The 23,419-nt window shown below is 39.3% G+C and overlaps 1 protein-coding gene across 1 annotated transcript in view; it reads left to right on the forward strand.

Annotated features, from left to right (window-relative positions):
* CTNNA2 (catenin alpha 2) overlaps nucleotides 1-23,419 on the forward strand; it is a 503,340-nt gene that overhangs the window by 90,040 nt on the left and 389,881 nt on the right. The window contains exon 3 of the mRNA XM_057403217.1: nucleotides 14,065-14,252. Coding sequence (XP_057259200.1) covers nucleotides 14,065-14,252 — 188 coding nt within the window. The remainder of the gene's footprint in view (nucleotides 1-14,064; nucleotides 14,253-23,419) is intronic.

Here is a 23,419-nt window from a genome sequence, read left to right on the forward strand (position 1 = left end):
GTGATTAGAAAGGTTTGGGTACCATATGCAGCAGGCTAATTAGATGTATTACCCATGTTCTTGTTGAAACAATGAGAAAATTGTTGATGTCTACTCAACTGGATCTATCTGTGAAATGTGTGGGACAGAAGTAGCTGCTAGTTCTGTGTGGGAGAATGTTGCTGCTCTCCCTTATTCTGACAAAAAAATGAAGATCAGCAGAAGGAGTACAGAGATAATTTTTATTCTTGGCAAATTCTGGGTGGCAGCCAGATGATGGTGATGGCAACCTCCGGAGTATAGGTACAAGTACACATGCAGGGGGAAATAACTCCATGCTTCTAGTTTGTCAAAAGGTGGTTTCTGGAAAGGTTCTCTTTTGCCATGTCTGGAATTTTGTCTCTGAATAGGCTATTTGAATTAACAAGTTTGTATTGCCATGGCAGGTCCTCAGTGGTGAGTTTCTGAAACAAAATTAAACAAGTTAGTGTGCCAGCATAGCCCAGTACCATTTTAATACACGGATTGTGCTCTACTGAAAAGTAGTACCCACCCCTACCCTCCCAAATGATGTGCTGGTTGTCTAGATGTGCTGTGTTGGAGGATGTGGTGGTTTTCTGGTGGCAGGTACACAATTATATATGGTGACCATCAAAAGACAGCTTTGAATCTTGTATTAGTTGAATAGTAATCTTTGAAAGCTCAGTTACTTGCTATTAAAAGCAAACCAGAAGAAACAAAGCAACCTTTCAACACTCATACAATTTGCTTGCAATTGTATTCTTTTATTTTTTTAGGATAGCTTTCTTTCCTGTATTGCTGTGCAAAAAGTACACCATAGAGAGGAGGTGTCAAAGGAATAGATCTTGACTGTAGATAAAATACGGGCTTTGCCTTTTAAGCCTCTCTACTGTGTATAGGAGGTAGGTGGACTATGAAGCAGGTCAGAAACCAGCTGGACTTCAGGACTTCAGGAATAGTTCTATGCAGCCTGGTCTCTAGGTCAAGACATCCCTGTTTATCGCATGGGTTGGAGTAGATGACCTTTGAAGGTCCATTTCAACTCAAACTGTTCTATGATTCTAGTGGTCAAAGATTGACAGCCACCAGTTGCCCGGGCATTCTACAAGGCTTGGTGTCAAGCTGGTATTGTTAAACAGTTTGTCATTGTTTTGGGCAATGGGAGTGAAATATGCCCTCAGTAAATTTCTAGACAATGCCAATCTGGGAGGAAGATTGATAGGCTCAAAAGCTGGGGCTGCCATGAGGAATATCTTAACAGGCTGAAGAAATGGGCTGACAGAAGCTTTATGAAGCTCAGCAAAAGTCAATGTGAAGTCCTGTGGTGGGATGGAATAGTCTGATATGACATGAGCTGAGGACAGGTTGCATGGGCACTACTCTGCAAAAAAAGGACAGGAGTCCTAGTGAACAACAAATCCAAAACGTGAGACTGGAGATCAATACTGCAGGAAAAAAGGCTAGAGTCCTATGGAATTGTTTTGGTGGGTTTAGCATAAGCATAAACAAAGGGTCAAGATAAGTGATTGCTCCCTTCTAACCAGTAACTGTAAAGACCGTATCTGTAGTACTGAGTCCTCACAAGTAAAGACCTTGCTGTACTGGAATACATCCTTATCTTACGTCGAAGTTGGCCCTGCTTTGGTGAGGGGCTGGGCTAGAGACCTCCAGAGGTCCCTCCCAGCCCAAATTAACTTTTGATCATATAACACCACAATTTTTGAATTTTAAGTTGGCAAAGGAGATCTCTTACAGTGTGTGAAATGTGCGAAATAAACAGCCTAAAAATAGTACCAGTCAGGGAATACTATCTTCTGTCTCCGAGTGAGAATTTGTAGGTGCTCTCTCTCTCTATATATATATATAATCTCTGCAGTGTTTTCTTAGCTGTTGTCAGTGGAAGCATGACAGCAGCTGGAAGGTAGAGGTGTGACTATTGATGCTGTTGTGCTATTCTTTCAAGGCTGCGTTTCCGATTACTTCAGAAATGAAACAACTGGTAAACTAAAATGGAAAGACTGAAACGGTTATTTTCTTCTGTTTGTGTACTTGCACCTATTCTGTAGGTTTCCATCATTAAGAAATGGGTGAAAAGTGCCAGCATCTGAAAATTCATGGCCAGCAATGTTATTTTGTTCACATTAAGTAATTCAAGTTGCTCTTTCTCCAGTCTGGATAGCTGAGTGTGCACTGTGGTGCTTGACTAAGGGTTAAAAATAGTGGGGAAAGAAAATGAAGTCTAATAGTCTGGTCTCATCTGTCTCAGATCATACCATTTCATAGAGGTATGATTTCATTTAAATAAATTAGGTTTGGATATCCTTTGGATAATGATTGACGTGGTTAATAATACTGGCTTTAACCTGTCCATGTTTTGCCTTGAAGAATTTTGTACTGTGGTTTTGGGGGAAAAAAAGAGTTTCTTCATTTTCCTGGTAGTCATTTTAAAGAATTTTCTTCATTTTGCCCAGTTGTTTGTTATTTAAAAGGAAAAAAAAAAAAAAAGACTTGAAGAATAAGTTAATTTCATTATTCTTCATAGTATTGGAACTAGAAGTCCCAGAAAATTAAGTAATATCCATTTGGGGTGGATTTTGATTTAATCTGTTGTATAAATAGAGTGGAAGCTTGTTTGCTCCCATTTTCTGCTGTACTTTATGGGAAAGGTTTTCATTTAGAAAGATATATTACTTGTTACAGAGGAACTAGAATGCTAACTCGCTGCATATGTCTGAAGTATTTTATTTCCTTCACTTCCAGCACTTTACATTAACTGAAAGGGAAACTCCTGGGAATCTTTAGGTTTTTAGTGATGTATAAGACCGTTGTAAGTGCTGTTAGGGAGACTTCATGAACAATAAGATTACCTTAGGGGAGCCACTCTTTGAGGCTCCATCAATAGGTGAAGGGAGGGCACTGTCAGGAATGCCAGCTTCGCTTCTTGAGCTAGTGGAAGCCTGGGGAGATCAGCCTGCCTATGAGAAACATAAAAGTAGTGCTGCCTTTCTTCATAGTTGCCTTCTATCTTAGTTTTAGCATCCAGTTAAGGATTATGCAAATTCTCTTATGTTATTTCCCTTAATACAATTTCCTAGGCACTGGGGTGTGTGTGGGGGTGGTATCCTCATCAAATCAGAGGATGGATTGTGTTGGAAAAGACCTTAAAGCTCATCCAGTTCAAAGCCCCTCCATGGCAGGGACACCTTCCACTAGAGCAAGTTGCTCTAAGTCCTGTCCAGCCTGGCCTTGAACACTGCCAGGGATGGGGCAGCCACAGCTTCTCTGGGCACCCTGTGCCAGCGCCTCAGCACCCTCACAGGGAAGAGCTTCTACCTAAGAGCTCATCTCAGTCTCCCCTCTGGCAGGTTAAAGCCATTCCCCTTGGACTGTCCCTTATAAAAAGTTTGCTTCAACACAAATATGTATTAAGGTAAGAAATAAAAGATTTCTTTCCTCTCAACATAAATAACTCCAGAAGTACTTGGAAAAAGCTGCGGAACTGTACCAAGGCAATTGCCACTTCTCTTATGACTTTCTCTCCCCCCCCCCAAATACAACTATTGCCTGCTTTTTGTTGAGCTCCTTTGAGAACTAAATATTAAATAATGCTGCCTTTAAGATTGACAGATCTTTAAACCAAAAAAAAAATAAAATTGTCAAGCAAACGAGACATAAAATATCAACTAAGAATTTCACTCTATAAAGTTTGTGCTGTTTATAGTGACAAGCCTGCAGATCCAGTAACAACAGCACAAAGTACAATAATCCCAGGGATTTCACAAATGGAGTGTTTTACTATTACTCTAGTGTGGTGTGCCCTCATGTGGTTAAAGGAAATAACTTACTTGACTAAGTCGATCACCCTTTGTGTCAGTTATCTATCCTACTGAAGAGCTGGGAGAAATAAAGACTATTGGCTAAAGAGGAGATAGTTTGATGCAAAATAGGGTTTTGGTATTATTTTTGTTGTACAGCTTTCAAATTGTTTGGTACTTAAAGTTGAGTACAAATGCGCTTGTGTTTGGTTGTGATTCAATAACAAGATGTATGCATTTTGCTTGTCTTGGGGTTTGAGGTTTTGAGGATCCATTTTCCAGTACTTAAGAGAAGGTGGCTTCATTTCTGCTTGGTTAACAGTGATAACTGGTTAATACTGATAAGTATGGAAATGGAAACTTGTTTGTTGAGTCTTTTCCTGTATAATATATAATACCTATAGTCTCGTGATACCATTTAAGTGCCACAACACTTAATTTTGTCATGAAAATACATAGGTAGCTACTCTACATATCTCACACCGTGCATGTTATGTGTTTGTAAGCTTGGCTATTAGTTCTGTATTCAGTTTTGAAAGGAATTAAAGAGGTTATATTTTATTTCTCGTAATTGATGTAGATTGCTAGCAGCTTTCCTTGAGGCCTTTGTATCCTTACAGTAAATTTATCCATTCTCATAGGATAATGACTCTTCTTCTGCTTGTGATAGTAGTGGAAGAAAGCTTTGTCCCAAATTAAAAGTTTATAAAATTGGAGAAAACCAGGAAATTGCGCTTATGGCATCAGTGACATTTACTGTTTTAATGAACAAGGAAAACAACAGATGTCAGCAGGGGCTTTGCACTGCAACTTATTAACTGTGAGAAGTTGAATCAAGTTATTGAATGCAAAAAAATTACTTAATTACTGCACAGTTGTTACTGAGACCATTGGGCCCATCTCTGAAAGTTAACATTTCTATCAGCTTTGAGGTCATTCTTGCTTAATGTGTATTTACTGATTATCAGGTAGATTTTAGCTTGCTGACTGTTTCTAGCTGCGGTAAGAGAAGCCTTAATGCTCAAGGGATGGTTTTGGATTGTAGCCTATTAACAACTGCTGTGTTATATGGAGATGTGTTTTTGGACCTAAATAACTTGCCTTTACTGGCTTCAATAGTTTAAGTTCCCACATAGGTAGGTACATGATGTTGTCCCAATAGGACAATGGTAAACAGAAGGAGTGTGGTCACAAGATCACAAGCAAGGAGGACTGGTGTCCCCAAGTGTTGCTCCAATTAAAATTCAATCTATGCTACATAAAAGCCATAAGCATCCTTGATGTAGAGCTTTAAAAGACTCAAAGCTATGGAGGTGCCAAGTCTTTTTAGGCACCTAGCTCCTGGAGTGTAATTCATAAACCAAAATTATATGATTAGGTTCCCTGTTCAACACATGGAGAAGAGAAATGCTTAGGAGTGAGATTAGGAAGATGGTAAGTGGGAGAGATGTCAAAGAAAGTAGACTTTTTGAAATGCCATCTCTTTCTGGAACTTATATTCTTAACTCTGAGCCTGCAGTGGGGAGCTTATGTCATACAGTGATTAACAGCAAGTTTGCTTGGAGTTAGTCTAAAGTGGTAAAAGAAAGTTAGTCTTCAGGGTGAAAGAATGGCTTATAATTCTCTTCAAACCCAACCACGCTAGTGTTGCAGCCCACCTTCTTATATAATATTCTAGATGTTAATATATTCACCCATTAAGGAAGAAAACTTGGTTCACTTCTCAGCTGAAGGCACCTCAAACCCATGTTTCTTACCCTCCCAAGATGCTGCAACCACCAGTTCATAGCCTGGTCCCTAAACTACATAACGTAGTCGTCCTGCTAAAATTATGCCATTATGTGGGGGAAAATTCTTGTTTATCTGTCCATCTTAGGATAGTCATCAGCTTTCTTACCCATAATAAGGAAATAGATGACAGAAAATACGTGGTTAGCACTAAACATGAACTTTTGAAAAGGTACAACCTGGCTTGCTTGGTGTAACCTAAAAACCTGAAACAGTGGAAGTCTGTGGATTTTGTAATTTCTTTGGCAGTTGTCCTTTGGGAGCAAGCCCTTTTGTGCAGTTAAAATACAGTGAATTAGAAACAGAGAGGAACATCTTAAAATTTGACTTCAGTATTTCACTAGACTTAAAAGCATTGATCAGATTTTTAGGAGCCAGATTAAGCCAGTGGTTCTGTTGAAGAATATTTTCTTGGTGTGATGGTAAGCCATTGTGTAATTGCTCCAACTAAACACTTCCTTGACTTTTCCTAGCTTGGCAAAAGCTGGCATTATTGAAATTCCTAACAAGATGCTAGAAACCTGTATTCTGAAAGGGTAATGTTTAGTTCCTAGAGGTTTTGCAATCCTAACAACGCAGAGCCAGAGAGCGTATCCTGTAATTAATGTTGCTGTTGGACTGCCAGTTCCATGAGATGGACTTGGTCCTGGTGGCGTTACCAGTTGATCAGTGTCCCCACTACAGTGTGACACCCGCCATAACTGGCACTAGTTGGTGTTTATCTTGCCAGGCTTTGCGTGGAGGTTGTATGAGCTGCAGCAATTGAACAACTGCTTCTTTAGGGCTTTTCCTGGGGTTACAGTTGAGGCGAGTTGTCTGAGTGGTGTGAGGAACCTCAAATCATGTATGTGAGCAACTGAATCCATAGGAAACTTGAGGAAAAATCTATTTTTCATTATTAATATAATCTGTGTTTCATATCTACCAGGTAACTCCTTGTATGTGGAATGACAAGCTGGAATTTATACTGGCCTTCTAAATGGCATCACAGTAGTTTAGGGTCAATTAACAGTAGAATTTTGTCACAAAAGAAGAATTAAAAAATGTTTGCCCCTAAATTAGTACAAATCAGAGGCAAAATATACTAAGGGAGATATTTTATTAGCTGAACTTCTATTGGTTCTTGTTTTAAAAATGGGTGAGTCAGTGAAAGCATATTGCAGAACTGTATGCGTGTTGTATAAATATAAGTTTTCAGGAAGATGAATGTGATGTTGGGCTTTTTATTGTTATTCTTCTTTTTGGGAGCAGAACAAGTAGTAGAAAACTCCAGAGAATTAAAACTTGCTGAAGAACTTTAAAATACTGGGTAACTTTAAAAGCACCTTATATAATATTCATTGACATTGGCTGGGATGGAAACCTCTTCCCGCAGTGTGAACACTGATAAGAAGAATATAAATTAACAGTAACAGTGTTGCTATCTCTAAATTACATCCTAAAGGTACATCATGTAGACAGAATAGAAATATGCAAATGTGTTCAGGATTTTGTATTTGGCAGCAGGAATGTGAATCAGAGCAGTTAGCTGTCCTCAAGTTAGATTGGATTAAAATATACTGGCTGTAATCAGTGTTGCCTGAGTTATCTATGTATTTTGCATCCAAAAGGCAGCTGTGTCACTGGCACTTTTTAGCATCCTAGCTAAGAATTCATACATTAGAGAGAATAGTCTGCTTATTTATCAGCTCTTCTGTCAAGCAGCTGTTTGCAAACACTGAAGTGAGGTGGAAAGGGAATGCAAGCAGACTGGGATAAAACATTCAGTGTTTTAAATGAAAGTTCTATTTGTCAATGAAACTTTATGTATCTACATAGAATAGGAAAAGAATCTCGGATTTATGAATTGGGTAGACAGCTGGTGCTAATTGTGCAGAGATAATTCCAAGAGTTAATGATTTAAGCTGTTATGATTTATGGGCTAAGGAGTGGCAAGTAAGTTGATAGAGAACTTGAAGAATGATTATTATCAAAAACGGAGTTATATTAAGGACTGAATTGTGCTCTGCAGAACATCTGTGTTCACATTTATATCGGTATTATAAGGAAGAAAGACCCTTTTTTCACTAGTAGTGCTAGAGAATAACCACAAATATAGAAAAAAACCCCACCAAAATTAGCTGTTTCTTTTTTGTACGTGAATGAAGAAGTAGTTGTTGAAAGTATTTTCTACTGTATTTTGATCAATACTATCTTGTAGCAGTAACACTTCATGTGTTACTGCTGAGAGCCACATCATAAAGTAAGTTTGTGGTGTGCAGTTGGGAACATATAATGCAAAGTCTCATGTGTTTTTGCTCTGGCTCTGGGTGGTCAGAGTGAAGAAGGTCACGAACACAGTGTTCAGGTCTGTTCTCTACTTCGTTGTGAGCACGGGATTGAATCTGATTTTCCTACAGCCGTGCCAGTGCTTTAGCCCATAAGGCAATCTGTTTCTCTCCCAAAGTATTTTGCAAAGCCTCTGTTTCATCCTGCAGCCAAAGGAAATAAGACAAAGAAAACCCAACAGTGAGTTTGGAAGTGAAGTTCTTGTTTTCCAGATGGTTGTAGGAATTTTCTTTCTTTGAAACAAACTTCTTGTGGGAAGTGGAAGATTTTGAGAAACAATGCTTAAGGGGATTCCATTAGTATAAGCCATGAGGCAACAGGATAGTGCATTCAAGTGGAAGGGTAACCTTACATCTAGAAGCAAAAAGGCTCTTACACTAAAATGTCAGGGCTGTCTTTCTTTCAGGTCATTGACCGTTTCCAGCAGCTTAGTGATATATGAGCATATGAGAAGAGAGGAATAACTTGTAGCTGTTCACATTCAAGAAATGCCACTGGGAAGAACAAGTAATATTTATTTGAAAATTCCAGGGACATAGGAGAGAACAGTGATTTTATTTTTGCAAATCATTAATGGTCTTTCAGAGAAACCCTTTTACATTGATGTCGCCTATCAAATCAAAGTAGTTGTGCAAATGTTTTTCATATTCCACGTGTTTGCATAGCCGTGTTGGTTTACCTGCTTTAGTTTATTAGAAACAAGCAAACACGTAAATGCTGTTCACACTCTGAAAAAAACTCCAGCAGCATCTGTCATTGATATTGATATTGACTGTAGAGTCTCACAATGGTTTGGGTTGGAAGGGACCTTAAAGCTCATCCAGTTCCAACCCCTGCCACAGGCAGGGACACTTTCCACACTCTAGCTTTCCTGCACCCCCTTTAGGCACTGGAGCTGCTCTCAGGTCTCCCCTTCAGGAGCCTTCTCTTCTCCTTGCTGACCCAGCCCAGCTCTCTCAGCCTGGCTCCAGAGCAGAGCTGCTCCAGCCCTTGCCGCATCTCCATGGCCTCCTCTGGCCTCACTCCAACAGATCCACATCCCTCTCATGCTAGGATCCCAGGGTTGGGTGGAGTACTCCAGGTGGCACTTTTGATGCAGCCCAGGATCTGTTTGGCGTTCTGGGTTGCAAGCACACATTGCCAGCTCATATATAGTATTTCATCCACCAGTATCCTCAAGTTCTTCTCCTCAGGGCTGCTCTTAACCTTTTTGTCACCCAGTCTGTACTGGAAGAATAATTATAAGGTGTCAGTCCTAGGTGCGTGACAAACCGCAAGGCTTAGTAGAATAATAAGAAAACGCCCATCAATGTTCTTCTCAAAAATTGACAAGTATATTTTATCATTTCGTTGTTGAAAATCTTGCAGTTCAAGCAGATACCGAGGAAAGAGCAAGGGGGGAACTATTACAGTTCTTAATCTTTTGGTCCATGCATTTCAGAATTCCGTAGAGGAGAGCTTAATTCACAGGGCCAGGAATGCCCTATTACGAGCTGTAGCTGCTGACTAGGGATTCACTGGATGAGTGTGTGATCCAGCTCTATCCCCTTTTGCTTTTGGCATCCCTGCCTGCACATGACCTCTGCAATAGGGAAATCCATGCTAATGGAGTTTTCTGTTTTTAGCAAAGACATCCTCGCCTTTCTTTTGTGCTGCTGAAGCTGTGTAAGGAAGACTTAATTCAGGATGGAACTGAGCTATTAATTAGTGAAGTTCTGTTTTTCCGACAAAGATTCATGATAGAACTGTGTGAAGCTTCTTTAATAAAATAAGAGAGCAAGGATCCCTAGTGTGATCACAAAGCCAGGATCATTCTAGGGTTACCAAGTGAGCTTATGGTAATTATCAAATGATATATTTGATAATTGTACAGAATTTGGGGTGAGGTCTACATTAATTAGTAACAGAAGCTGATGGAGACATCCTTTCCTTTGTACCAGCGTAGGTGAAATAAGATACTTAAATAAACCAGGTAGCTTTAAAGCCCTGCCAGAAGACTGAGCTGTGTTCTTCTCTTTTTTCATACCTTATTTTATTTAACTTTATCTTTTTTAATAATAAAGTCTTCTGGGTAGACACTTCTGAAGAACTCAAGGACAGTATTAATAAGGTTATTATACTTTTTATCATGCAATTCATATTAAGTTATAGGCTGATATTGCTTTTTAAAAGAGGATAACTAATATCTCTTTCTAGTGTAAGAAGTCTTCCCCATTCCTCTCTCCCAGTGTGGCTGACATGTCTGAATGGTGCTTCTAATTTGGGAAGAAACTGCTTACTTAGCTGTTCATGCTGATAATTTAATGTAGTTTAAAAGAAGCTGACACAGGGTGGGCGAAATTGCAAGACTCCAGGTTTTTTATGAGTGTTTTTTCCTTCCTGTAATGGCTGTGTATTGTACAGAACCCAACCTGTTAGTGCAAAGGCTGGAATCCAGAACTGTGAAGTGAATATCCTAACGCCGCATTAAGCATGATTCGTTTTTGTTGTATGAGTCTTCTGTCTCTTGCTGCATGATGGTCCAAATGTTGTTTAGAGAAAAGAAAACCCCACCATTCTAGTTAGCGTGCAGTTCATTGATTACAATACTTCCTGGGAAACTGGAGATCTTTGCATCAGGAGGGTTCAAATGTCTACTTTCCTTTGCTGTTTTTATTAGGCCATTATATTAAAGTTACATTATATTTTAGGGGACCTTGAATAAAATCTGTTTAGAAATGACAATCACTGTGTTCATGAAATCATTAAATGTTCAAGGCCAGATTGGGTCGGGCTTGGAGCAAACTGGTTTAGCGGAAGGTGTCCCTGGCCATGGCAGGGATTGGGACTAGATGAGCTTTAAAGTCCTTTCCAACCCAAACCCTTCGATGATTCCGTGATTGTACTTGTAGAAATGACTGCATGAGTTTTCCCTTATAGGCATAGCAGTAACAACTACAATAGGGATTTCTGTCTCGGGGTACAAGATAAAGAATTTTCTTCATGTTCTTTGGAAAACGTTTAAGTTTTGAAAGACTCTGTTCCCCCTTCGCATCTGCTCTCGATGCTTTACTATCCATGTCACTTCAGCAGGCAGAGACATTCTCATTCACTCAGAATTTGTACTGCAAATGCAGTTTCTGGCATTTGAAGCTTTTTTAGGCTTTTTGTTATTTTCATAAGCTCACGTTACCTCATTTTGATATACCAATGACTTTGAAACTGTATGTTGGGAATAGTCCACGTTGGGTGGAATCTCTTCTGTTTGCGTTTACTCCTATATTGCAGTTACTGACAGTACAAATTATTATTATGTGGCAGAGGTCTCAGTTTATACTTTTGTTAATTTAGCTGAAGTATGCATATTGTTAAGTTGGGCTTCAGTGTGTCCTTTTTTGTAAGGAAGCAAACCTCAAGTGCTTGCTTCTAGAGCTGGGAATGAGACTGTCTCTGCAAAGGATACATAGTATTATTTTGAACAAATTAGTTTGGGACCCTGACTCAGCAAAATAATTAGTTTAATGTATTACATTCACTTAAGTGGATGTAATATTGAGTAATTTTCAAGCAGATTAAAATGTGTTGAATAGAGAAATGAAGGTAAATCATAGGTAAGAGACGTGATGTGTGCAAGGTCAGAAACGAGTGGTGTCATGGTTTAAGCTGGGGCTAGTGTAGATGTTTTATCTCTATTCATCTAGAGACGTGCAGGACATGCCTATGCTCATCATGTAGAATGATGACTTCTACATGTAATTAATTCTGCATTCATCTGCAGGCCATGTTATAGTAGGAGATGCTATGATATTCATGCTGAGAATGATATTGCTTTTCCTTTTCTTTGTGTCTTCTATTCAGAAATAGTTTTTCATTAATCTACATCAGCCTTTTCTTTGGTCTTAGGTGTATTTTTTTGCCTAAGAAATTTGTTTTTGTGGAAAAAATTCAGATCTGTCTTATCTGGCTTTCAAAAATTTAAGTTTTTTTAAATAGTAACATGAAAAATCTAACTGATCCTGTTAGTGTTTTTTCTAACCTTGAGTGCAAGAGAAAAGAAAATTGTCTGGTCACCAGTTAGGTTAATTATTGAAGTAGATTCTGTCAACTAAATCGGGAACTGCACAGTCTTCATTTGCTTTTAAATCTGTTGCAAATATTTAGACTCATAGAATCACAGAATAGTTTGGGTTGGAAAGGACCCTAAAGCTCATCCAGTTCCAACCCCCCTGCCATGGCCAGGACACCTTGCACTAGACCATGTCACCCAAGGCTCCCTCCAACCTGGCCTTGAACCCTGTTAGGGATGAAGTATTCATCACTTTTTGGGCAACCTGTTCCAGTGTCTCACCACCCTCGCAGTAAAGAACTTCTTCCTTTTATCTAACCTGAACTTTCCCTGTTTCAGTTTAAACCCATCACCCCTTGTCCTATCACTACAGTCCCTGTAGAAAAAAAAAAGCAGGCTAATAGGCTTTCATACAAGCTAGAATGAGTGTCCTCAATATGGCCTAAATATTGTGCTAAACTCAGATTACAGATCTAAATTAGAAATGGCTTCATACTGGAAAAAAATCAAGAGTAGTAACCGACATAGCGGTAATGGGCATTCATTCATTTTCTTATTCAATTTAAATGTATGTAAAACTCATTTCAGAGTCCAGTTAGACTCAAGATTTGTCCTCCATTTGTTTGTAAACGATCTTAACTTTGTGTGCCAGGTCACCTCTTTAACATCGGAGTGCTGTGATTTAGATGGTGAGATGTTGCTGTTTATGGATTTCATGTTTGTAGAGCTCCCTAGTTCAAAATTCATCAGCCTTTGCTTCAGATTTACAAACCTTTGAGATACATTGGCAAATGGTGTCTGGCACCATTTGTGATCTACTTGTACGCTCTTGCTAGCGTGTCTTTTATATGAGTGTGTGATTGAGTTTGAGCTTTTGACGCTCTGGAAACTTTTTAATGTGTTTTTTTTCACCCAATATAGCCATGCTTATAGTGTTTTCAAGCAGTGACAATCCTTTTTGGTTTGATTCCCCCCCCCTTCTTTCATAGTCTGTAGCTTTTAGATGTGATTTGAAGAAAAAACCTAGCTCAAAGAGCATGACTAAAGGCTCTTTGGTCACAACTGTACCAAATACCTTGTACTTCTTGTGATAGGGATGACAGTGAATTTTACACTTTGTTTTGAAGTCTTTTGCTTTGTAGTGCACTGCCTTTATTGCAAAGGGTTTTATTTTCTTACAGTAAGTGTCTGGCTTAACACACTGATATGTCATTTTAACTGCCCTAGTATGTCTCCTAGTTAGGGAGATTTGTACCCCTGAGCATTATGGATCCATTGCTATTTTTCATGCATTTAACATTTGATGATAGCCAGTTTGGTATTTCTGTTTTACAGGATGTCAGTCTTTTACTGCAGGAGTGGTACAGGATTCTTTTAGTCCAGCGAAAAGCTGTATTGTTAAGCTTTGTTCTTAAAGTTTCTGATCTGTTTATCAATAACTCAATAAGGAATTCCTTCATGAGATTCTCCAAACATGGAAGCAGATGTTCTTCCTTTTTGAATACTGGGATCCTTTCACTATCTGCTATTGTTTTATGCTGATATATGTAAATATACTGTAGCAATACTAAACTGAATAGTTTTAACCTGTGTATTTCATCAGGAGCTATTCATTACTTAATGCCTGGAACATAGCCACGATGGTTTGTCACCGCTTGTTGCACCTGACAGTACTTATCTTAGGAGATGATTGCTTTTTGAATGATTTCTGACCTGTATTGTTACATTTTCATTTTATCAACTCATTCTGTCTCTAAAAAATGAAAACCAGTGACAAAACTGATGCTTTAGCACCAATGCCCTTCCATACCTATTTCTTATCTTTTTCTCCTTCACTGCTTGACTGTGATTTCCTTAGCCCAGAATAAACAGAGGTTGAAAGGAAAAACCTTTTTTGATGTCTGCGCTGCCATGCTTTGGATTTTCGGCTTAAAATTTTCTTCATTCAATACATGTGACCATGGCATCATTTCAAGAGTGAAGGAGATAGTGGAGGTATTGAATGAAGTGGCCATCTATTGTGCTATTAATAACTGAAGAATCCTTCAAACTGACAAACACTTGTTTTTCTTCCCCGAAGGTAACAACACTTGTTAACACAAGCAATAAAGGACCATCTGGCAAAAAGAAAGGGCGCTCTAAGAAGGCTCACGTGTTGGCTGCTTCGGTGGAACAGGCCACTCAAAACTTCTTGGAAAAAGGCGATCAAATCGCTAAAGAGAGCCAGGATCTCAAGGAGGAATTGGTTGCTGCCGTAGAGGATGTACGCAAACAAGGTATGTGGAACCAAACGCTTAATGGGGTAACTGCTTCAGTTGATGCTTTCCGAGATTTCTTCCAAAATAAGTGTGTGATTGACTAAAACTATGTCCTGTGGTACAGTATATCTGTAATAAGCATATAAATATTAAAATAGCTATACCTTCATGAATGGCAATGAGTATAAAGAATGTTCTGACTTTGGGAAAAATAATGAGTTTGGGTAGTTTTTCCTGTTATCTGTCACCAAATAGTGAACTCAAACATTACTTAGCAGCTGTGCTGCCAAGTGCTGAAGCTTGGTGTTTCATTTTCAACTTGCTTTTTATTCGGCAGTATATTAAACTGATGTGATTTTTTTTTTCACTGGGTTAAGTTTGAGCAGTGGTTTAAAGTTTCAGGAGGCAAACGTAGCATTAGGATTATGGTGTATGTATTTCTGGACAATCTATCAACAAAATGGTACATCGGTATAGGTTTTGGGTATATATTGAAAGATATAGATTCTTAAAGTCTGGAAAAACAGAGATAATAGCAGTATTAAAGGCATTTTTTGTTCTGGGCATTGGTGATAAGATAAATGTTAACGTTGGTTTGCTCACTGCATAGCTGAAGCTGCAAAATTCAAGATATGCAGTGTTACAAGAAATTGCCTAGTTGGGCATGGGACTCAGGTGTGGGATGATCACATTTTCTCTACTGGCAGAAATAATCCTGCTTTTGCACAATTTAATATTTGAAGTTTAAATTGGTATTATAAGAAAACTACTTTAAGACTTTAAATATCATACATATGCATAGCATGACTGTGACTTGAAAATTTTCCTTCAAAAAGTAAAATATATATCAGATGCTTTCAAATTTACATGTGTTGTAAGGAAAAAAGATGTTTTCAGTGTATGTCCACATAACAAAACTTTTTCCCTTTCATTGACTTTGTAATTATCTGTAGTGCAATAGCATTAAACACCTTTCAGGGCGGCTTTTCCGTTGTGAATCCTATAATGTAAAGATACCACCTGCCAGTATCACCAGTCCTAGGTTTTAGAACAAGACTGACAGATCTCCAACTGAGATTTTGAATAGAGTCTAAAGGACTTAGGTATAAAATACTGCAGTCCAGTGAGTTAGTCCCCCAGCATTCATAGGATGTTTTTTTCAGTTAGAAACATTTGAGTCAAATTTTCACTATGAGCAGGCAGGGTTAAAATCTTGTGTACATGAACACTTGGTTTGTGAATATTCTAGGCAGTTCTACCCTGAGGCTATTTCTTCTTCCCATCAACTATATGCATGTTGGGTTTCACTGTTTCCCTGTTCCTGCGTATTTTGATCGGTTTTCTTTTAAACAGTCAATTGCCAGTGCATTAGACTAAGTTGAATATTTGCTGTATGCTTTATGTACAGGGTTATGGTGCTATTCTGATGAGGTTTTAGTTTGCTATTCAGTCGGTTTTTGTTGTTGGGGTTTCTTTGGGGTTTTATTTTACAATTTGATGCTGATGCCTGGTTGTTCTGCCATGCAGCTTCATTTGTCAACTACTGCACTTTTCTGTTGCTGACGTTACTTATTTTGAGTGCCATTGCTCCCTATGATTTATAGGGGTCTCCCTTTGGGGCTGTGATGCTGCCCCCGCTGTTGCTAGCTTCTCCCAAAGAGCCTGAATTAGAGCCATCAACCTCAACAGTTTCATGCTCTCTGATCTAGGCAAATACACCATTAGCATGGTATTGGAGCTTCTTATTATCTAGCTTATTATTATCTATCTAATACAAAGCTCATTGGAGCTTTGTATTAGTTAGCAGTGATTTCTTTGTAGAATTTTGCTTTGAAAAGCTAGAGGCACCTGAGAGGATATTTGCTATGGAGAGTTTTGGTTTTCTTTTTGACTGAATTTCTGACTTTTGATAACAAGCTTTTCATTCCTTTTTCTTAATCTGCATTTTAAAAAAATGAATGATGCAGAAACCAGGAGAAAACATCTCAAACAGCGTTATGCAGAATGATACAGGCATTCATCTTTTGTCAACACTGAAAAAGCCTATCAGAAAAGTAGAACAGCTCTTATTGGTTTCTACAACCTAAGTCCATAATTAGGAGAGCAGGAGACACCAAAAACCATTATTAGCACACACGAGCCTTGTAAACTAGACCAGCCTTGCTGCAATGTGAAATGATATGTTTAGCTCAATGACATAAAGAGCTGGATTAATGAACTGAGGCTGTGTTTTGCCAGAGTAGCACTAGTTGATTATCTGGCAGAATTCCAGGTTGGGTAATTACTCCCGCAACCTAAAAATACCTCCTGCAGTTACAGCTGGCGCTGGTGTGCTCCTCATTTCCTGCCCTATATTGCTGTATACTATCATATACTACTGTAGACAGTTACTGCAGTTCATCCCAGAGAGAGCTGCTTTCCACTGATAAGCATGAAACAAATGTACTGTATCATTGTCAAAATACTTTGGGATAAAAGTGAGTGCAAAGATAAAGCTTTAAGACTCTTGCTACTTTAATTACGTGGAAAGGTAAATTATATTTGCTGTACAAAACTTTGATCCACAGTTTTGATTCAAGGGCAAGTTTAGATGAGATCTTGGGAAGAAGCTCTTCCCTGTGAGGGTGCTGAGGTGCTGGCACAGGGTGCCCAGAGAAGCTGTGGCTGCCCCATCCCTGGCAGTGTTCAAGGCCAGGCTGGACTCAGGGGCTTGGAGCAAGCTGCTCTAGTGGAGGGTGTCCCTGCACATGGGAGGGGCTTTGAACTGGATGAGCTTTAAGGTCTCTTCCAGCCTAAACCAGTCTGAGATTCTGTTATTTACAAAGTTGAATTCTTAAAAAACAAAGATTATGAAGATTTGTAATGTGGTTTTGGTTTTGTTTTTCTCAAATTTTATGGAAAGGTGTAAATATTTTCACAGTATCACAGTATGCTAGAGATTGGAAGGGACCTCAAAAGATCATCTAGTCCAATCCCCCTGCCGGAGCAGGAACACCTAGATAATGTTACACAGGAATGTGTCCAGGCGGGTTTTGAATGTCTCCAGGGAAGGAGACTCCACAACCTCCCTGGGCAGCCTGTTCCAGTTTATCCATTTTATGCATAGAGCTCATACCGATGTATATGTATGCATCCTATAATAATTCCATAATAGGAATATTTTGGCCTTACAGTTCACAGCAATATAAATGAAATTATCCAATTTCTATGCCATTGAATACTTTGCTGTATGGGTATTTATTCTGACAGAGTCAGAGTTGTGTAAAAGACCTCCCAGATGGGGACAGACAAGACCCAAGTTATGTTGAAGTCTGTCATTCCTGTCTCCTTACATTAGAGGTCAGGGAAAGCAGACAGTCTTCTGCATCTTGAGGTTTTGTATGTTTTCTTTTGATTATAAAAGCCTCTAAGCCCTCAAGCTACAAAGCCTGAGAAGTGCAGGAGGTGAAGAATAACTCATAGAAGTAAGAAATAGAGTTTGGGAAGGGGAGCAGAGGAGAAAGTTCTCTCCGTGTTTAAACACAACTGGCATTTTACTGATCACTAAAGAAGAAGGAAATTCCCTGTGGAGAAGACATCCAGGTTTGGATTCACACAAAACTCTACAAAGAATTGCAGCTCTATTGGGCCCAAGTTTGATTAAATTTATTAAAAACTCCCTGGGGTGCTGAGGAAAGCAAGACAAGGAAATGGGTTATATTTATGTAAATGTATTTTATCTGTTAAATGACTTTGGCAATATCTGTCTTGTAGGTATGTGCTAGTGACTGCCTGATTTTAATGTCATTTTCCTAGAAGGTTTCTGGCAAATAGCTGAGATTTCCATTAAAAAACATGATTTAGGCCAGCAGCTGGTGGTTGTGTTTTGAATTTTCACTTTTCAGGCAGGGCAGATACAACTTCACACCATAACCTGCAATTTGTGCTTCAATCGAGGGTCAGAATAGCTGTTGATGGGGTTTGTGTTTGAAGATGATATACGTAATTTTTTGGTCATGTGGATTTATGCACGTTGTATAAAAAGAATATGATTCATGTACTCCATGACTGTCTGTAGGCTTGAAAGTATTTATCAACATCTGACATGGAAAAATGACTTAAACTTTCCTGGTAAATTTTTTCTCTCTGGAACATACCAAAAAGTAATATTTTTATCACTTTTCATGCTTTTAACTACCTACATTTTAAATCTTTTTAAATCAAAGTTTTAAACTAAACCCTGTGAAAGGTCTTTTCCTTCTGGTTACCTCCTGTCTTCAGATACCTTGGGAAAAATGCTGGGAAGATGCACAGCTGAGCTGGTGAGAGCAAACCTCAGGATATACATATACAAGATGCTGTTTGGTTTTATAATAATTGATAATGCTGTTTGAGCTTTTCTGATTTAATGACAGCAGTATGACAGAGTCTGATAGCTGCAATGTCACATACACTATCACTTGTTCCTTGAGACTGCCAACCTCTTAGCTGAATGCCCAGCATCTTTTGAATATTAAGCCAATATCCCAGTTCAGCAAACTGAATTTCAGGAGATCTTTCCTGATTGTATAATTTTCTTTCAGTTAGGCTTTGTTTGTTCCTTCCTAAAACCCAGTCCTCACAGTGCCGTGATATCCCATCTTTAAGACTTGTTGTCTGAAGGTCTTGAATTTCCCTGCTCGGATTTGGCTTCCTTAAAACTTATCTACTCTTTAGCTTTTTGTTTTCTGCCCTCTAATCCAATCAGTTTTCTTTAACTACATTATAAAAGCAGCGATCTCTGTTTTCCAAGCAGTCTCTGCTGCTCTCCTCTTTTTCCCTCTCCTTTTCCCTGCTCCCTTCATGTGGTCGTACACTTGTTCTTCAGTTCAAGGCCTGATCTTTCCCCTGCCTCATGGTCTCTTTAGATCTCCCATTCCTGGCAACCTTCTTATTTCCATGTCCATCTTGAATCCTTTTTCCATATTCACATAACGTCCTTCTTCTCTCTCAGTTTAGTAATAGTTCTGTAATGTAGAAGTAGAAAAAAAAATCAAATGTCTTGATCCCTTTTCCCCCCTTTACTTTGCAAACTTACTGTACCTTGTCTGTTGTCCTTGTTTTCTCCACCAGTAGATTATACTTCTCTCTGAAGTATTGTGACCCTGGGTAAACAGGTCACACCATTTTATTTCCCCATCCTTCTTATTGTACATATTTTTATCCATTCTGTCTGGTTTCCTACTAAATTTCCTGTCTTTCTTACACTGAAAGCATTCTTAGTAAGCCTGTCTTATTTACATTTAAGTCCAGGGTATGAACATCTTCTTACATAGCATGTTACAAAGCAACCTTCCAGTATCTGAAGGGGGCCTATAAGGATGCTGGAGAGGCACTTTTCATTAGGGACTGTAGGGATAAGACAAGGGGTAATGGGTTAAAACTTAAACAGGGTAAGTTTAGGTTGGATCTAAGGAGGAAATTCTTACTGTAATGGTGGTGAGGCACTGGAATGGGTTGCCCAGCGAAGTTGTGAATGCTCCATCCCTGGCAGTGTTCAAGGTCAGGTTGGACAGAGCCTTGGGTGCCATGGTTTAGTGTGAGGTGTCTGTGCCCATGGCAGAGGGGTTGGAACTGGATGATCTTAAGGTCCTTTCCAGCCCTAACTATTCTATGTTACACTGATGCTTCAGATGTACTTGCTTAGCAGAGTCAGCTGCAGGAGACTTTGCAGGAGCCCTGATTTACCCAATCTACTCTTTCTGCTGTCCTTTTGATGTGCTTGAATAAAGAAAAGTAAAAGTGAAAAAAGGTTTGTACCCATTAGTATGTAAAATCTTTCCTGGAATAGTTTGGGTATAACACTTCAAGTTACATTTCAAACATAAAAAAAGCCTGAGCTGAATACATTACACTTCAGTTAATAAGAATTCAACTAATGGAGGTAGGCTTGCTCTCTCAGTCTCTGTTGCTTCTTTCACAGTTTTCCTAGTTTATAAAATATATGGAAGTGAAATTTCTTCATGAGGACTTTTCTGTAGAAGCCATTAAAGGACTTGTCACAATACAACTGTCACTTGATGTGGGAAAAGAAGAAATTCTTTTTATAAAGCAAATGATGAAGTATTGTCTGATGTCTGCATCTGTTTTCAACTCTGAGTCCCAGTGACTGGATTCAAAATGAAGGGCTGATCTGCAACTGGAGATATGTAAAAGTATCCCTTACTGTAATAACTAAGCACTGATTACTTCAGGGCTTTTTGGGCATTTTTCTGAGTCTTTCTGGCTGGTTGCTATTCCTAAAGTCTGAGTTGAAGGAAAGAACTGTAGTTCGTTGGATTTGAATCTGGCAAGGATGAAGGAGGAATAAATAGATCCTTTAGAAACAAACTAACTTGTCTATATAACCTAAGCTATTGTTTCTTACCTGGGTTAAGGGCTAGAAATCTGTTTGGGAGGACAACTGATCTTTTCACTTAAAGCATGGTCTCTCTATGTTCATTTATAATACTTTTCATTGAAGTGTACGAGAACTGCTTTTGTTAATAGAATTTAGTCTCCTCTAGCCTTGATAAACGAGAAGCCGTGTGCCTGTGGAAAGAAAGTACAGAAAAGCAGTTATTTCAGACAAACTTTCTGAAAGATGAAGCAAGCCGTGCGGTCAACCCTGCTTAATGGGGAATGGATTTTGGTCTGCTCTTCTGAAATAACCTGTGTGCATATTGACCATATTCTGTCCATTTTTGCCAATGATGTCTATGATGAGGTGCTCTGCTACTTGCTTTTTGCCCATCTCACTGATGGCTTGTGCCTGTCCAGCTTGGAGTGTGAAGATCTGAAGTCTTACATTGGGTAACTCACTGAAGCTGTGGCCTGAAAACTTCATCTTGTTATTCAGAAATATTCATCATCTATTTTGAAATTGCCTGTTACATTTGGAAGGGACTTCAATTGTTATTCATGTTTGCAGTGCTCAGCCTAGGAAATATGGCTTGCTGAATGTCATTCTATGCAAATATTCTAATGCTAGTTCTTTCAGACCCTTTTCAGATCCATTAAATCTCTTCCAGCTCTCTGAGAACTTGGTTCTGAAAGACAATAAAGTTCCTTCTCTAAAATTACATAAAACTCTTCTGCTGAAAAGCAGACATTGCACAGAATCTCAGAGTTGTTATACAGATAAGTGCTGTGAGGGGTTCCCAAGTGGCCTCTTTTATGCTCTTATGCTTTCATTTTCCCATGTTCGTTCCTCCTCAAATCATCTTGGTGCATTGTACCCACTTTCAGATCCTCCTCCAAGCCTCCCATTACAAATCTTGTGAAGGTCTAAAATGTTCTTTCCTTGCATTCCATAATGACTCCTGTATTTATCCATCATATTTGAAAAATCATGGCAGTCAGGTGAAGTTTCCAACAACTGGAAAAAGGGAAATATAACCCCCATTTTCAAGAAGGGGGAAAATGGATGACCCAGGGAATTACAGAGCAGTCAGTCTCACCTCTGTGCCTCGCAAAATCTTGGAGCAGATTCTCCTGGAAGGCATGCTAAGGCACATGAAAATCAACAAGGTGCTTGGTGACAGCCAGCATGGCTTCACTAAGGGGAAATCCTGCCTGACCAATTTGGTGGCCTTCTATGATGGGGCTACAGAACTGATGGACATAGGCAAAGCAGTTGACATCATCTACCTGGCTTGTTAAAAGCATTTGACACTGGTTCAAACTTAAACAGGGGAAGTTTAGATTGGATATAAGGAAGAAGTTCTTTCCTGTGAGGGTGGTGAGGCACTGGAACAAGTTGCCCAAGGAAATTGGGAACGCTCCATCCCTGTCAGCGTTCAAGGCCAGGTTGGACAGAGCCTTGGGCAACATGGTTTAGTGTGAGGTGTCCATGGCAAGGGGGTTGGAACTAGCTGATCTTGAGATCCTTTCCAACCCTAACTGGTCTATTATTCTATGGTTCTATTTCTAAGCAGGAAGCTAACCATATAGGGAAAACTAAGAGGATAAGGTGATTTTTCAATGTGTGTCCTTAATGTTTCAGGCCTTTGGAGGGATCTTAAACTGAAGATGACCCTGTTTTTTGGTAAATCCAGCTGACTGAGAGCCTGTGCTTGTTCTCTGCACCACTTTCAAAAGATTTATATCTGTTGCAGCTTCGGCTGGAGCTTTTCTAGTATTCATTTCACTTTCCACTATTTTGTTTAAGCTCATGTTAGGTTAAATTTATGATGACTTGCATCTCCCAGATATCTTTGTTATAAAGGGTAGTTGGCATTTGATACATTGGCCAAATACGACCATTCAAGACAGATTTTACAAGAGTACAGAGATATATGTTTGAAAAATAAAGATATTGGGTGATTTTTCCTTTTCCATGCTATATTTATTTCTATTGTCTGTCTTGAAGATTTTATTACTATCATGACTATAGCAGAGAAGAATGAAATTGCTTTAAAATGTCAACTTTTGACAGCTGTCAAAGATTAAATTATACTCCGGAATTGAAAGTTATGGAAATAGTGTAATAGGATCTGATTTTAGAATTCCAAATTACTACTTGTTCTTTCCGAAGCAATATTTCTGTTAGAAAAAAGTTTTATTTGAGAAATATGCAGAAATATATGACAGTTAAAAACCCAAAATCTATGAAGGGATTGTAACTAGGGCACATTTTTCAGTAAATATTTTATTCTACCACAATCTAGTATTAGTATACGTGAAATTTCTGAATTTGGGTCAGCTGATCGGAGCTAGCCTAGCTAGAGCCACAGCCGGCACGCTTCAGCGACGCGAGGGTCAACGGAGATTAGGAAAATCAGAGGGGATAGCGCAGAGACATCGCGATTCCCGACATCTCCCGATCCCCGAAGCCCCAGCAGCCCTTGCGAGAGAGAGGCTGACGTGGAGGGGGGCGTTCCCACGGTGACGGCGACCACTCCCCTGCTGCTTGCCTTGAAAAAGCCTTTGAGAGGGCAGCGACCGGTCGCTGCCCACCGGCCACAGGGAGGAACAAGCAGGTCGTGTTGCTGGTGTCCCAGACTGCGCACCAATATGGTTGCCTCCAGAAAGAGAGCTTGCAGTAAGGTGACTACAGCAACTCAGACAGAGACCCCGTCCCAGACCGTGGCTGTTCAGGTCTCTGGGTGCAGGGAGTGCCAGAGCCTGCTGCTGCCGGGGGAGGGAGGACAGCATTCCACCTGCGTGAGGTGTGAGCAGGTAGAAGA

This window comes from Pezoporus wallicus, unplaced genomic scaffold (genome assembly GCF_028554395.1).
Source record: "Pezoporus wallicus isolate ANWC-B61680 ecotype Strahan unplaced genomic scaffold, APGP_CSIRO_Pwel_v1 contig_6644, whole genome shotgun sequence".
Lineage (NCBI taxonomy): Eukaryota > Metazoa > Chordata > Aves > Psittaciformes > Psittacidae > Pezoporus > Pezoporus wallicus.